This window comes from Sinohyriopsis cumingii, chromosome 14 (genome assembly GCF_028554795.1).
Source record: "Sinohyriopsis cumingii isolate HCF-2022 chromosome 14, ASM2855479v2, whole genome shotgun sequence".
Classification (NCBI taxonomy): Eukaryota; Metazoa; Mollusca; class Bivalvia; order Unionida; family Unionidae; genus Sinohyriopsis; species Sinohyriopsis cumingii.
In genome coordinates, this window is record NC_142974.1 from 120607353 (window position 1) to 120623284 (window position 15932).

Sequence of the window (15932 nt, forward strand, 5' to 3'; positions counted from 1 at the left end):
AGAAATGAACACCTTAATTCAAGGCCTTCAAAATCATTATTTCACTTAGGTCAGTGAAAGTCATTAAAGTTCAGAGATTCTGCTTAAAATATTGGGGAAAAAATTGGGGAAAAATGAAAATTTTACTTTCAAGTCATTTATTTTATATTGTGTGACGATTGGAAGTACTTTTTGATTTTCTGTCGTAAGCTAGCAATTCCACTATTACCATGATCCACATGAAACAATCAGATATCATGCATAGCATCCCTTTCACATGTTATCATTAACACTCTTTGACTTCACGAAGTTTAATTGTCACATTTGGTCTTGGACAAGACATTCTGTCATATTTTGTATCATGCATTGAGGAAGATTTACAAATGTGTGTGTAAAATACAGGCTACCTAGACAAGCCAAAAGGGCTGAATCCCAGTGTGGTTCATCTTACATGACTCAGTTTGGGAAATACATGTACGGCTGACGATAGTGATAAAAATCTATTTTTAAAGCTGTGAATTACATCAGGTTATTGGAGCTGGAAAAGTGTTAAAGTGGAGAATTTTAGCTGATGTGTCATGACATGATGTACATTATAACCATAAGGAGCAGTTTCCAAACTTGTTCCTGCTGCATAACTAGCTATGTATATGCCTTATCAGCAGGGTCGTCTCAGCACAGAACAATATTCATACACAGGTGAGGAACATATTAAGCTCAGAAAAATCAACAGAAAACTGGTCATTGAAAAGTAATTGAACTTCAGCTCTCCTGATTTGTAAAAATCACGTATGTATGTATGCATGCATACATGCATGCATGCATGTATGTATATATATATATGTGTGTGTGTGCGTGTGTGTGTGTGTGTTTTATGATAGTATAATGTGATTATGTTTTCAATGAATACTAAGTGATTCTGGTTTAAGCAGAGACTGGAAACAAAATTAGAGTCCTTTGCTAAGTTCTAGATGAAAATATTGCTTCAGAATATTTTTTAATTTGGCCTTTTTGGACTGTTCATACATTGTCTTCATCAAAACTGGTATTATTATTTGATTTCAGATTCAGTCATCCCTGCAGAGGTCCTGAAAATGGATACAAAATCCCTTCAGATGTACAAGGAGGCTCTTAATGAGGGAAAGGAAAAGGTTTACAACATCAGGGTCATGGTGGTAGGGCAGTATGGGGTGGGCAAAACAACGTTGACTCAGCACCTTTTGGGGAAAAAAGTAAACATATCTGAGAGACATAGCACTGATGGGATAGATGTTCATGTAGAGTGCTGTAAAGTTTCCTTGCCAGATGGAGAGTGGACAACACAAGAAAAAGGTAGGTCACTTTTTTGTCTGATGATTCTTGTTCTCATTCACACACATTTTTAAATACCATTCATCAAAAACTACTTATTCATTCTCTCTGAAGAGTCTGATTCTATAGGCAGTTGGTGGAAAGGGTGTATAATTTATCTATTAGGAATCAACTATTTAAATTGGAAGAGAGTGGGCCATGAAGGCCTTTCAAATTTGTCTAACGATGCAGATTCACCATCAGCATAAATTAGATACCATGCATTAAAGCCAATAAATGTTATCCTTCATTTTGTTGTAAATTAATGGGGTTTGAGTATAGTATTTTCAAGTTTTTGTTCGTAAAATTGTTCGCTTTTTGCAGTAATTTTAGTGACAAAAATAGAAAGTTTTGGGTCAATATAAAAGTTTTACTCAGCCAAAAATATTACAAATATGGCAGATAAAGGTAACTTTTTTGTGAAAATTCAAACATAATTTCATTGTTAGGGGAATACTTAACTAGCAATCACCAATATTTGTTAAGTCCAGTATTCTTTGTGAACTTCTATATTTAATAAATTCCAAAATTCTAGTGAAACAAATATATGGTAAAGATAGTTTATTAAATTGAAACTATAAGTAGTGAATGGGGTGAGATTAGCGTCAATGGGAATTAGCATTAAAAACACCCCTGGGTCAGATTAGCGTCAATGGAAATTTAACATGGAGAAAAATCGTGGGTCAGATTAACGTCAAGGGAAATTAACATGGAGAAAAATCGTGGGTCAGATTAGCGTCAAGGGAAATTAAACAGGGTGGGACTTTATAGCGTCAAGGGAAATTGAACATGGGATTTTTTTAAAAATTTTTTAAAAAAATAAAAAAGGGGTAGGCAATTGAAAGGCTATCTCTTTTCGAGAAATATGGCTGGCCCTGAAAAGGGCCTTTGGGTTTATGTTAATGTATTCATTAACATAAAGGGCACCGCATTGGTCTTCTTCTTGTCCTTAGGCTGCGTCTTACTGTTGGTCCGTAAATCAGCACTCTTTTCAGGCATCCTTGTCTTTCAACGTAGATCCTACGTATCCACAGGCTGGTGTTTGTCCTGTGGACAACGGTCCACTTGGATCGGACATACATGAGCATGTCCGTCCTGAACATCATGGAAGACACAAGGGTGGATGACTCAACTGTGGTCCACATCTTGAAGCGACGAGAACAGGTGAATCAATGCATTGAACTGCGCTTATTTATAGGTAGAGGAAGGATTGAAACGGATTGAGTTCATTCACCAATCCGAACACGCGTTACAAAATTCAGTCAGCCAGTATCCAATCCGAAGAGAGCAGTCTGTGACGTCACGTAGTCTATATAGATTCTCTAGCGCTTGTGTGCAGTCAATCTATGCGACAGTGATTCAGCATGACGGAAACTCAGAAAACGATCCATTGGGGTGCACCAACAGGGGAGACTGCCCAAGGGAACCCGGACTTACTTTCAGAAGAGGTGAATTGGGATTTTGTGGATTTTCTCTCCTCGCAAGAATTTGTTCCGGAACCTTCGTTACCTTCTTCATTACCGCAAGTGGAGAATTTTAGACAGAGACAGAAAGAAGAATTGGAGAAATTTATACAACGACAAAAGGAAGCGGAACAAGCTTTTCTCCTACAGCAACAGCAGCAAGAAGAAGAGGTAAGAAAAAAACAACAGCAACAACAGCAAGAAGTAGCAGCAGCAAAGAAACAAGAGGGTGAAAATCAAACGGTCACGGTACTGTTGGACATTTTAGCGGAGTTAAGAAGTCTGAAACAAATGTATCAGACTTCTTTATTATGACCGAAGAGAATACGACCTTCCCGAGCTAAACACGTCAACCCTGTGACTAAGCCTACCGTACCACCCTTAGTGATTTCAACCCAATCATCATCATCAACATTACGCAGTCCAGAAGTAGGCCTTGGCCGTGGCAAAGGCTTAAGGCAGTTAAAGTTGATTGCTTAAACTCACCCCTTCACCATAAAGAAAAAAAAGGCCCTTTTCAGGGCCACCCACATTTCTCGAAAAGAGATAGCCCTTTCAATTTGCCAATAACTCAAAAAAAAAATATTAATCAGCCCATTTTACCCTTATAGTACGTTTCTGTGTATGAGTGCATGACTGTACGTTCTTATTTTAAAATCATAACTCAAAGACACTTACCTTATATCATTAATTTATTCTTTTATCCATTTTTTACAATCCAATTCACAATTCACAACACAACACTTTAATAAAAAGTTCATTGACTTCTTCTTTCTCCTCGTTTAGTCTCTCTGTTTTTTAAATTTCTTCACCGTCTTTTCCTCATTTTCTTCCCTTCTTCTTTTCTTCTCCTGTTTCTTTGCCTCTTGTAAATAGAATTGTCTTCTTTCTTCCTCTTCTTCCTCTGAAGAATCCCTCTCTTCTTCCGAAGAATCCCTCTCTTCTTCTGAAGAATCCTTCTTTTCTTCTGACTCCTCTTGTTTCTTTTTTGGGCAATCTGGAGACCAATGTCCTTTTTCTTTACAATAATAACAGGTGTCTTGACTTTTGTCTTTTTTAGTCCCTGTTTTTGTTCTTTTTTGACGGTCTGGGCACTCTGAAGACCAATGCCCTTTCTTCTGACAGATATAGCAAGTATCTTGACTTTTATCTCGAAAGGAAGGAGAGTAGTCCGTCGGCTGGTCTGAAGAGAATTTTCTAATGACCCCTCGCAAAGCTCTGACGAAACGTTCGATTTGGTTAGACTCTTCCATCGTTGTGCTCGGCTTGAGAGTTAAATGAATAGTGAAAGGACAAGACACGCACCCTTTTATATACGCTGGTCTGCCATGACTATAAATTAGTTTATGGTGTTTACACTTGAGTCATTTGACGTTTTGCACTCAAGATGAAACGATCCTATTCATTCGAGAAGAAAGAAGAAGAAAGTAAGAGGCAGAAACGTGATCCATCGCCTCGTACCAGGGCTGAAATCTTGGCACAAATTCATGCCAGTGATTTTGAAGAGAACATGAGTGAACCAGAATTTGAAACCTCTAAACCAAGTTCGTCACCCTTAGTCAACCCTGAAAAATACTATTCCATTCGAGAGACGGAAAAGCGCTCCTCTAGAAAATTTAGAACCACGGCTTACAAATACACGGTGAAGTTTAAAGATTTCAAGGCTGAAGTGCCGTTAGAGAAAGCAGAAGTGTTCATCACTGGGGTGTGGGATTCTTTGCTCACTGCACTCAAGCGACAATGTCAACCCAAAGAAGACGATCGCTTGAGACTTTCCATACAACACGACGATTTGAAATCCCCTGTTTGGATCGAGTTTAGCACCCCTGCAGAATTGACCGCTTCCAAAGTCATGGACAAGATTCAACACGTACAACAATCTAATGATCAGTTTGACATCACCGATGGTAAAGCCACACTGGACATGACCCACGTCTCTCCTCCTCAAGGGGCTGGATGCAAAAAGATGTTATTGGTGAACGACCTTCGCAGCACCAAAAAGAGTCTCGTCCAAATTAACAACCCTCAAGACCAGATGTGCTTAGCCCGAGCCATCGTGGTGGGACGAAACTATGCCAACAAGAACGACACGGCAGAATGGAAAAGAGCCTGGAAAACTATTCAACAATCGGACTGAGCCAAACAACGAAGCGAAGCAGAACTTCTGTTGCAACAAGCTGGCCTGTCCAAAGACACACCCTGTGGCATTCCTGAAGTGCAAAATTGCAAGATGCCCTAGCTCCACGATACACCTTGAAAGTGCACCCTCAAGAAATGCGCGAGCCTCTGTTGTTTCGAGGGCAAGATTTTAAGGACGGAAAATACATTCATGTCTATCATCACGATGAACATTTCGATACCATTACCAGTATCACCGGATTCCTGGGATACAGTTATTACTGTGAGAAATGTGACCATGGTTATAATAATCGAGAGCAACACAAGCATTGTGGATTGAAATGCTCAGGATGTTTGGCCTCTTCACCCTGTCTGAGTGAAGAACCAGTGCCTTGTTCAACTTGTCTGCGCACGTTTGTCAGCCCTACCTGTTACCAACAACATCTGAAAACGCAAGGTTCACAGAAGAAATGTGCGTGTCAACTCCTAAGATTGTGCCCTACGTGTGAACAAGTCATACGTACCAATAGTACCAAGGCACACGTATGTTCAGGAAATAAAAAATGTCACATTTGTCACCACATCGTGGACTTGGAACACCAATGCTACGTGCAAAAATACCAACCCCCACCAGAGAAAGAGGACAGTCACTAGAAGAAAGGCAATTTCATCTTTTTCGATTTCGAATGCATGCAAGAGACTGGCATTCACATTCCTAATTTCTGCGTGGCTCATCGAGCGTGCGAGAAGTGTATTCAAGAGCCTATCTTCAGTCATTGCCCTCACTGCAGCAAAATTCCTGGAGGACGTGAAAAAATCTTTCGGGGACCGAACACGTTAGCCGATTTCGCTCGATGGGTCTTAGACCCCATCGACAAGACATGGAGCCAAGAGGACATCGAACGTTACGGAGATTGTCATCGTCATGCCACGGTGATGGCTCACAATTTTTCCGGATACGATGGACAGTTTCTTTTGAGGTACTATACGGAACAAGGCACCGAACGTCCTAAAGTGACTTTGAACGGAGCCAAAATCATTTTCATGCAAGTGGGACAAGTGCAGTTTAAAGATTCGATGAGCTATTTGGCCATGCCTTTGAGTCGAATGCCTAAAACGTTTGGAATGACAGAAATGGCTAAAGGGTACTTTCCACACTTTTTCAATACGGAAGCCAATCAACACGCCATTCTACCCCATTTACCTGAGGCTCACTATTACGACCCCGACAACATGCGTACCGAACAACGAGAAGCTTTCTACGCTTGGTACCAGGCTCACGCCTCGGACCCATTCGACTTTCAGGAAGAAATGCTAAAGTATTGTCGTTCCGACGTGGACATTTTACGGCGTTGCTGTGGAAAATTTCGAGAACTGTTCATGGAACACGGAGGGGTCGATCCTTTGAAAGAAGCTTGCACCATTGTCAAAGCGTGTTCCTTAGTGTATCGACAACGATTCATGCCTGAAAACACCGTGGCTGTCATCAGTCCTCAAACGACCCACTTTGTCAAGCGTCAATACTCGGTGAAAGCCCTACGCTGGTTACATTACTTGTGCGACAAGGAAGACAAGTGGATTCAGCATGCTCGCAACGGAGGGGGCGAAAAGACCATCGGAACGTATTCGGTCGATGGCTGGGACTTAGAAAACCCCAAGATCGTGTACGAGTTTAACGGTTGCTTATTTCACGGATGTCCCGTCTGTTACCCTGACCGTGGCACTAAAAATCAGTTTTTGCAACGAACCATAGAAGACTTGTACCAGGACACTTGTCAGCGACGCCTAAAGTTAGAACAGCAAGGATACCAAGTGGTGGAAATGTGGGAACACGAGTACGATCACCGTATGAAAACCGATCCCGAGTTTAAACGCCTCGTGGAAAGTTACCAGTTCATGGACCCGCTGAACCCGAGGGATAGTTTGTACGGAGGAAGGACCAATGCCACCTGTTTGCTGTACCAAGCCGACGAAGAGAAAGGAGAAGAAATCAAATACTTGGATGTGTGTTCGCTGTATCCCTACGTGTGCAAATATTGTCGCTTTCCTGTAGGGCACCCGCAATTGCTGACGGAACACATCGACCTGAAAAACATTCGACAATACGAAGGCTTGATCAAGTGTAAAGTTTTGCCTCCCACGAACCTATACCATCCCGTCTTACCTCACCATTGTCAAGGCAAACTGATGTTTCCCTTGTGCCGTACTTGTGCCGAAACGTGCAACCAAGACCATCCTTGTCAGCACACCCAGGAAGAACGTGCCTTCACGGGAACCTGGGTCAGCGTAGAATTGTTCAAAGCTCTGGACATGGGATACCAACTGTTAGAAGTGTACGAAATTTGCCACTTTCCCAAGACAGAACAATACCACAAGGGTGACCCCAGTCAGAAAAGCATTTTCGCCGACTACGTGGATGCCTTTTTGAATCTGAAGCAAGAAGCCAGTGGCTATCCTTCCTGGTGTCACACTCCCGAAGACCAAATACAATTCAAAGAGAAATGCTACGAACAAGAAGGCATCTCTTTAGACCACATCGAAAAAAACGAAGGCAGGCGATCGTTTGCCAAAGTGATGTTCAATTGCTTGTGGGGTAAAATGGCACAACGACCGTGTTTACCCAAGACGGAATATTTGACAGAACCTTCCCGCTACTTCCAGATGATTCACGACAAAACCAAATACATGAAACACTTGGACGTCGTTCGAGAGGATTTGATCTTGGTCAATTACGAAGAAGATCTGGACTTTGTACAAGACGACCCTTTTGGAAATGTCATCATTGCGGCTTACGTGACAGCCCATGCTCGCTTAAAATTGTACGAAGCTTTAGAACTGTTAGAAGAACGCGTCCTGTACTTTGACACGGACAGTTGCATTTACATCCATCACCCGATTCAACATCACCCTGACATCGAAGGAGACCGTTTAGGAGCCTGGACAGACGAGCATCCCGACGACAAGATTCTAAGTTTCGTCAGTGGCGGTCCCAAAAATTACGGCTACGAATACCGTGACAAACAAGGAGAAGTGCACACGACGTGCAAAGTGAAAGGACTGACTCTGAATCATCGTACCAGTCGAGTGGTCAACTTTGGGGTATTGAAAGAAGCCTTGCAATCGGGAGAGGATGGAAACTTTAAAGTGACCACTCACCAACCGAACAAGATTGTAACTTTACCCACTCACCACATCGTCAGTCGGCCCTTGGAAAAAGTCTATCAAATCTTGTACCAGAAGCGAGTGAGACTTCCCAATCACTTTACGTTGCCGTACGGTCACGTCGGTATTGGTCTGTATATAAAAAGGAACCCTAGGCAAGATCGATAGTTCATTGGGACTACCAAGACCGAGCGAACAAGATGAATACTTTGAAAGAGACATCGTTCCAGTTTGGGGATTGTAAAAAAGTTGTATCTTCCTCTAGTGTGACTAATACTGGATGGATAAGACCCAGGCATTGCGACGGAAAATGTCCGGAAGGAAACTGCGATTGTCCATGTGGTTACCATTGTAATTGCGTAACGGAGTTTGCAGACGAGTGCGATTGTGAGCCGTGCGATGTGTACGATGCTGTACCTTGTGACCTGAGCGATGCCTTAAAGCATCATGGGATCTTTAGTGTCCCTACCCCTATCATGGAAAGTGATGCTGTGCGTGTCAAACCTGTGGGATGCGAAAGTGATGCCGCTCGTCCTCTTGGACATTTTACTGAGTTTCGTTTTAAAGGGGAATGTCGACCTTCACGTTTACCTCCCTACGGATGTCATCCAGCCCTGAGCAAACTCCTGTTCATGCCACCAAACCCTCATCGAAACGAACCTGTGAAAGACGAATATTCGTTTCCTGTGCGTTTGTCGGAATACTGCGACTTTGAAAATCGTCTTCAATCGTTCAAAGGAAAATGGCCTAAGTATCTGGGAGGACCGACCCCCGAAGAATTAGCCAGAGCCGGATTTTTCTACTTGGGCGAAGGAGATAAAGTCAGGTGCTTCAGTTGCGGTGTGTCACTTCACCACTGGGAACCTCAAGATTCGGCCTACGTTGAACATGCTCGATGGTCACCGAATTGTCATTACTTACCCTTAGTGGGACCGAGACATTGAAGTAACTTACCATGTCGTTGACGAAGAAGAAACCAGATTGGCTAGGAGTCAAATGTTGGACATCACCGAGACCAGTATTTAAACTTCATTTCAAAAACGATATTGAATCATTACCTAAAGAACTGCAAGAGAAGATTTACAAGGAAGTTTGGCAGGGGTTTGCCAGAGTGAAATCTCAATGGGTCACTGTAGAACTTTTGTGTCGAGAAATTCATAAGAGGAAAGTCAAAAAGTCAACCAGTGTGTTAGATTTCTTTGGGTCAAGGGTGCATTCATCCTATTATATCGCTTTAGACCGTTTACATCAAAAGAGTTCAGTGACATTCTTGGACGTTACCCTGAATGGCAGTGGTCAGAAATTACTCACTATGTGGATTACTTTTGTGAATTGTACGGACTGACCTATTCATGAATACTTTACAAGAGAACATTCGTGCTTTGCCTGTGGAGTTGAGAGAAAGGATTTACCGAGAGCTGGTCAAAATACAAGTGAAACGTAAAGAACAATTGCATCCGTTACGTCACCGGTGTTTGAACCACTGGTACCGGAATGCTATAGAAGGACTGATTGAGTTGAAACTGTTCGATTGGACAGACATTGATCAACAACCTCCTGGTTATAAAAAGGAATGGTTTGGTATTGACGATTCTATCTACTACATTGTAAACGTACTGCATCGAATTCCAGAGGAAGAGTTAACAAATTACCAACATCTTTCACGCAATGTCAACTTGGTGAAAGAGGAAACTTCTGAACGAATTGTAATGTGTAGATTAGTGGTGAAACGATTTAGATTCGACAATGAATTAAAACCATGTTTGTGCAAACAGTACATTTCTTGTGTCAGACCAAAGAGGATTTAGTATGACCTATTCATGGATACTTTGCTAGAGAACATTGGTGCTTTGCCTGTGGAGTTGAGAGAACGCATTTACCGAGAGCTGGTCAAAATACAAGTGAAACGTAAAGAACAATTGCATCCGTTACATCACCAGATCTTTAAGCACTGGTACCTGAATGGTATAAGAGAACTGATTCGTCAGAAATTGTTTCAGTGGTCAGACCTTGTTCAATACTTCCAGGCCCCCGATGATCCACGTGTTGATCATTTTGGTTACTTCGAGATTCACCTAGAGCAACCCATTGAGGAAGACGAGGTAAAGGATTACCAACATATTTTCCGTGGAATCTACTTAGCGGAAGAGGAAACTTCTAATCGAAATCTGAAGTTCAGGTTACAGTATGCAAGATTTACATTCCCAACTCGAGAACGAAGATCACTGGCTAGAAAGTACATGTATTCTTTTCGAAACAAAGAGACTATAAAAACAGGCTGCCATGCCACGACTTATGTCGTATGTAATCCAACAGATTCCGTGGAAGGTACTCAATGACCATATTCAAACCGTGGATCATTACCATCAATTATTACAAGAACTGTATCCATTCAATTTGGGACGACAAGTAGTGTGTGTCTTAGTGACTTGTTTTCTGGGATTTCGTTTACCAGCCGATTCTTTGTGGACTCTTTACGATCAGTACTTACCACCTCAATGGCCTTAAATGGTCACGAAAAACTCCTTTTGCTCAAAGCCTTGCGGTTTCATCTGAATACTTCTCGACCTCAACAGGAAAAAAAAATTCGTAAACTTTTAGCTACCCAAAACGTGTATGACGATGTGTGTGTAGCTTGTGACTTACATCCCCATTGGACAGATGTTCGTGATTGGAAAAAGGGGGGTTTTGAGGCTTGGACCCAAGAAGTGGCCCAGTATGCACAAGAGTTGTTCAAGGAAAAAAGTTACTTTTCAACCTGTGTTAGTGACGGTGCCAGAAGAACCCGTCACCGAGAACAACCACTCGCTTCAGGACAGGACTGTCATGGACATGCCTGAAAGGTCATTCCGGGAGGACACTTGTGTGACAATACCTCATGTAGAGACTGTAAGAACATTACACACTGTCCCTAGGACATCTTGGTTACCCAAAACATGTTGTACAGACACTTGTTTATATTCCACTTTGATTGTTTTGATGTGTTTTTTATTCCTGTACATCACTATTTGGGTTTTATGTATTTTTGTATTTCGTGTTCATATTTGAAACATTCAATAAACGTGTTCTGAAAAAAGTATATTAACTCTTGTCTTGTTTGTTTTCGTGTCACAAGTGACATTTCTCACACAATGGCTACCTCTGCTGTCTCTGCTCCCTCTTCCTCTACTGTCAAAGTCATCGACGAACACTTAGATCGTGCCAGTTAGGAGGCTTTGTATCTTCGCCATCCCTTTAACATGCTCATTGCTGGACCTAGCGGTTCAGGCAAAACCGAATTCGTCAAACGTTTGATCGAACATAAACATCATTTGATCGATCGGCCACCTCAACGGATCGTGTGGTGTTACAAAGAGTGGCAATCGGCGTACAGCCTCTTGCGAGAAAGTCAAGGCGATTCCATCGTGTTTGTGGAAGGCATTCCTAAAGAAGACGACGGTATCGTCTCTGACTCCCGTCAAACCCATTTGGTCATTTTCGACGACATGTTAGGAGAAGACGAAGAAGAAATTAAATTGTGGTTCACGCGCAAAGGGCATCTCCGTAATGCCAGTGTCGTTTACATCACCCAAAATTTGTTTCAACAAAGTAAAGCCCATCGCACCATCAGTCTTAATGCACATTACGTGGTCTTGTTTAAAAGCCCTCGAGATAAATCGCAAGTGCAAGTCTTAGCCAAACAGTTAGGAACGCCTTGGCTGACTCAAGCGTACGACGATGCCACTCAAACGCCACACGCCTATTTACTCGTCGATTTGAAACCTACGACCCCCGAGGATTTGCGATTTCGTACCCACTTGTTTCACCACTGGTGCCAAGACGGAGGGCCTGTCCTGTACACGTCTCCGTCCTCGACTTCATTTCACTCCCCATAAAAGAATCTATAAAAACCTCAGACCCTTTTCGTCTGTCTCACACACAGTGTGAACATGACGTCCCTTCAGTCGCATCTTCCCGTCAAATTGATTCGTGCCTTGTATGGCATCAGTCGAGAAAAAAATCCACAAATACGAGCTCGTGTCTTAGAAGCTAGTCTCAAAGAAGTCTTACGATGGTTCACGGTGACGGCACGTCAAATACTCCAAGGAATCATTCAGATTCCTCATCAAACCCAACGCTTTTTCGATCGAAACAAAGTCGCTTTGGTCCAACTGGCCGATCCCCACATCGACACTCAAACCAAAAAACAAATCATTTTGAAACCTGGAGGGAGCGGTACTCTAGGAGGGGTCATCATTCGCTCTCTCTTAAGATGGGATCCTAATGCCCCCAAAGTTATCCCCAAGACAAAAGTCCAACGAAGCCCCAAGAAGAAAAAGAAAAAGACCAGGTCCCCAAGGAGAACTTCTCCAGTGGCAGGACCCTCCTCTTACCAGACACCACCCCGGAAAAAGAAAAGAAGCTCCCAGAAAAAGAAACAGAAAAAAAGTCCCCAGAAAAAGAAAAGCCCACAGAAGAAAACTAGTCGCAAGAGAGGCACTTCGGCTAGGACGCAACCTTACACTCGTAAACCATGACCTGCCACGGCAGTGACTGCGTCTCCGGCATCCTCACGTTTATCCACCTCTCCGTTGATGTCACCAGGAACTGAAGAGTACTTGGAGACGTTAATCACACCAAGAACTTCTCCGTTGATGACCCCCAAAAGAACTTCCCCAGTGGCAGGACCCTCCAATTTAGTGGCAGTGGCTGCTGATCACAAAGTACCTTCTCCCAAAATCAAAGTCCATGAAAGATCGGGCATGTTACAAAGTTTACTGGATTTGTCCAAGCAAGAACTGGCTCGATTTAGTCCGTTACGTACCCCTGCACGACGTGTCATGCCTGTCCTCAAACTGATACGACGTAAAGACAATCAGTGGCGACGCGTTCCAGTATAAAAAAGGCCTGTGACCAAGTAGGGTATCAGTGTTTTTTGGTGCTCCTGAAGACTCAAAGATGTCACTCTCCAGAAAACCCCAAGGAAAGAAAAGGAAAGGACTACCACCACGTTTAGCCAAACATGGGGACATGTTATCTGTCCTGTCCAAAGCTTCTCCACCCCTACGAAAAAAGCTCATTCAAACGGCCTCCAAAGAGGTCATCGATACCGTGTGTGAATGTTGTTTGAACGTTTTGAAAGGCACGATCCCTTTGTCCAAACACCAGAAACAATGCTTAGGCAAACATCGTCACGTTCTTCGGAAAATGGTTCAAAAGAAAATTCCCATTCGTCAAAAAAAGAAGATGTTGGTCCAACGTGGAGGCATTTTGCCTCTCTTGTTAGGCCCCATACTGAAAGGAGTCTTGGGAACCATGTTGGGAGGATTGTTGGGAGCAAGATAAAAAGGCTCTCGGAAGTCCCAAGATCTCAGAATCGACCCCTGACAACCCCATGGAAGGACGAAAACTAGCTTTAGTGCCTTACAAACGATGGATGGAATACCATCGTTGGCAAGAACAACGCACCCCGCATTTACCTCCCAATCCCAATTTGAGCGAGATGTCCCAGTTACAACACGAATTGCAGTCTTTGATGGATCGCTAAGATTTGTCCGAAACAGAAAAATCGCAAAAGTACGGCCAACTCTTTCAACGATTGCAACTCTTTCACCAGAAAGCTTTAGACGAAACAGCTCTACCCACTCTGAAAGATTTTAAGACCTTGATGAAAAGTCCAGCACCATCACTAGTACCAGTACCAGTACCAGTGACCAAGACAGAAAAAGGAAAAGAAGCAGAAGAAGAAGAGGGGTTTCAAACTCCACCAGAAAAAGTACGCAAGTTAACAACACCACCTACCTCCAGAATTGGATGGATTAAAAAGATGATGGCCACCCCTTCTTCATCACAAGAGAAAAAGAAAGTGAAGACAGAAGTGAAGACAGAAGTGAAACAAGAACCGATATCCCCCGCTCAGACATCCTTCTCCTCTTCAACACCTATTGCCGGTCGCACACGCAAAGCATTGCAATCCAAGAAAGTACCCCAAGAGAAAAAGAGTAGCCTCTTCCAAGAGTGGGTGCCTTATTAACACACAAACAAACACAAAAGAAAATGGAAAAAGTCTTAGCCAGCATTTACTACGATCCCTCACATCCTGCAGGTTACGCAGGAGTTCAAAAATTGTATCGTGCTGCCAAAACGCGACTGAAAAGTCTCCGTTTACCTCAAGTTCAACGATGGTTACAAGAACAAGCTACCTACACTTTACACAAACCCATTCGACGCAAGTTTGCCAGAAGTCGCACCCGAGTGGAAGGCATCGATCATCAATGGCAAGCCGATTTAGCCGATGTCTCTCATTTGGCCAGCTACAATAGTGGCTACAAATATTTGTTTTGTGTCATCGACGTCTTTTCCAAATTTGCCTGGGTCGTGCCCTTGACTTCCAAATCGAGCAGCGAGTTAGTGCGAGCTCTGCAACGGGTGTTGAAACAAAGCGGTCGTCACCCTCTTCGATGGCAAACGGACAAAGGCACCGAATTTCTGAACCAAGCTTTCCAAAAAGAATTAAAGAAACGTGACATTCATTTTTTTACCACCGGGAATCCCGAAACCAAAGCCAGCATCGTGGAACGTTTTCAACGCACTTTGAAAGAACGCATGTGGAAATATTTTACGCATCACCACACTCTGAAGTACATCGACATCTTACTGCACCTGGTGCAAGCGTACAACCAATCTTACCATCGAAGCATCGGACGTGCCTCGCAAGACGTGACTCCCGAGAACGAAGTGCTGGTGTTTGAGCGTCTATTCGGTACGTCCCCGACGAGGGCTGTCCCCATGAAAAGTGGAGAGTTGGCCGTAGGAGATTGTGTGCGCATTGGCAAAACCAAACGCACTTTTGACAAAGGTTACTTACCTAACTGGACGACCGAATTGTTTCGCGTCACTGGACGAGTGCATGGCCGTCATCCTGCCGTCTATAAATTGGAAGACATGAACGGAGAAGTGCTCAAAGGAACGTTTTATTTGCCTGAGTTACAACGTGTCACCAAAAAAGAAGACGACGTGTACGACATCGAAAGCATTCTCGAACGCAGAACCCGTAAAGTGGGCAAACGACGTGTCAAAGAAGTCAAAGTACGTTGGAAAGGATATCCACCCAGTTTCGATTCTTGGATCGACGCTTCGCAAGTCATCGACTATAAAAAGAAGTGACCATCATGCCCTTTCACACATCAGACGCAGCTACGTCGACCACTCCTCCTTCACCTAGTTCTTCTGTGCAAGATTTACAAAAACAACCCTTGTAGGTGTGGTGTGGAGAATGTGTGCCTAAAACGCAAATCGTCTTTTTCTGCCAAATCTTCGTGGTGTATTGTGTCATCGGGGCAGCCATTGCCAATTTGAGTTTGCAACAAGGAGACAAACAATTGTGGACCATTTTATTGAGCAGTTGCATCGGTTACCTGCTTCCCAATCCCTCCCTGAAATTCTCCTCGAACGGGAACCTTGTGTCCAGTGCCAGTGTCAGTCACCACTCCAATAACAACCACAACCAGAACCCCATTTTGGGCGGAGACACGCCTCTGACGTCCAGTAATATTCCCTCTGACAGCCACAGAACTCTGGAATTATGAGTCACCAAAACCAATTTTACTTAACCTTACCCAGTGACAGTTCCATGGAAGTGTTTCCCCACAACACGTTGTGCTGTTACACGGCCAAATTACCTCAAGCCATCCCCTTAGATCACGAAGCCCATTGGGAAGTGGCTTTAGTAGAAATGATTCACCCGACCCAAGTCCTCAATGTCCTTCCCAATCAAAATTTTTTTGATGTGGAAGTTCATGGCATTCCATTGCAACTGGAGTTGGATAAGAGAACAACCATATCTGACAAGAAAACCTGTAATGACAAAACTAAAACGTG

The 15932-nt window shown here is 43.2% G+C and overlaps 1 protein-coding gene across 1 annotated transcript in view; it reads left to right on the forward strand.

The window, feature by feature from the left end:
• The first annotated feature begins 623 nt into the window (after positions 1 to 623).
• LOC149784717 (uncharacterized) overlaps positions 624 to 15932 on the forward strand; it is a 172569-nt gene continuing 157260 nt past the window's right edge. The window contains exons 1-2 of the mRNA XM_089933038.1: positions 624 to 678; positions 1045 to 1311. Of these exons, the coding sequence (XP_089789164.1) occupies positions 624 to 678; positions 1045 to 1311 (322 nt within the window). The remainder of the gene's footprint in view (positions 679 to 1044; positions 1312 to 15932) is intronic.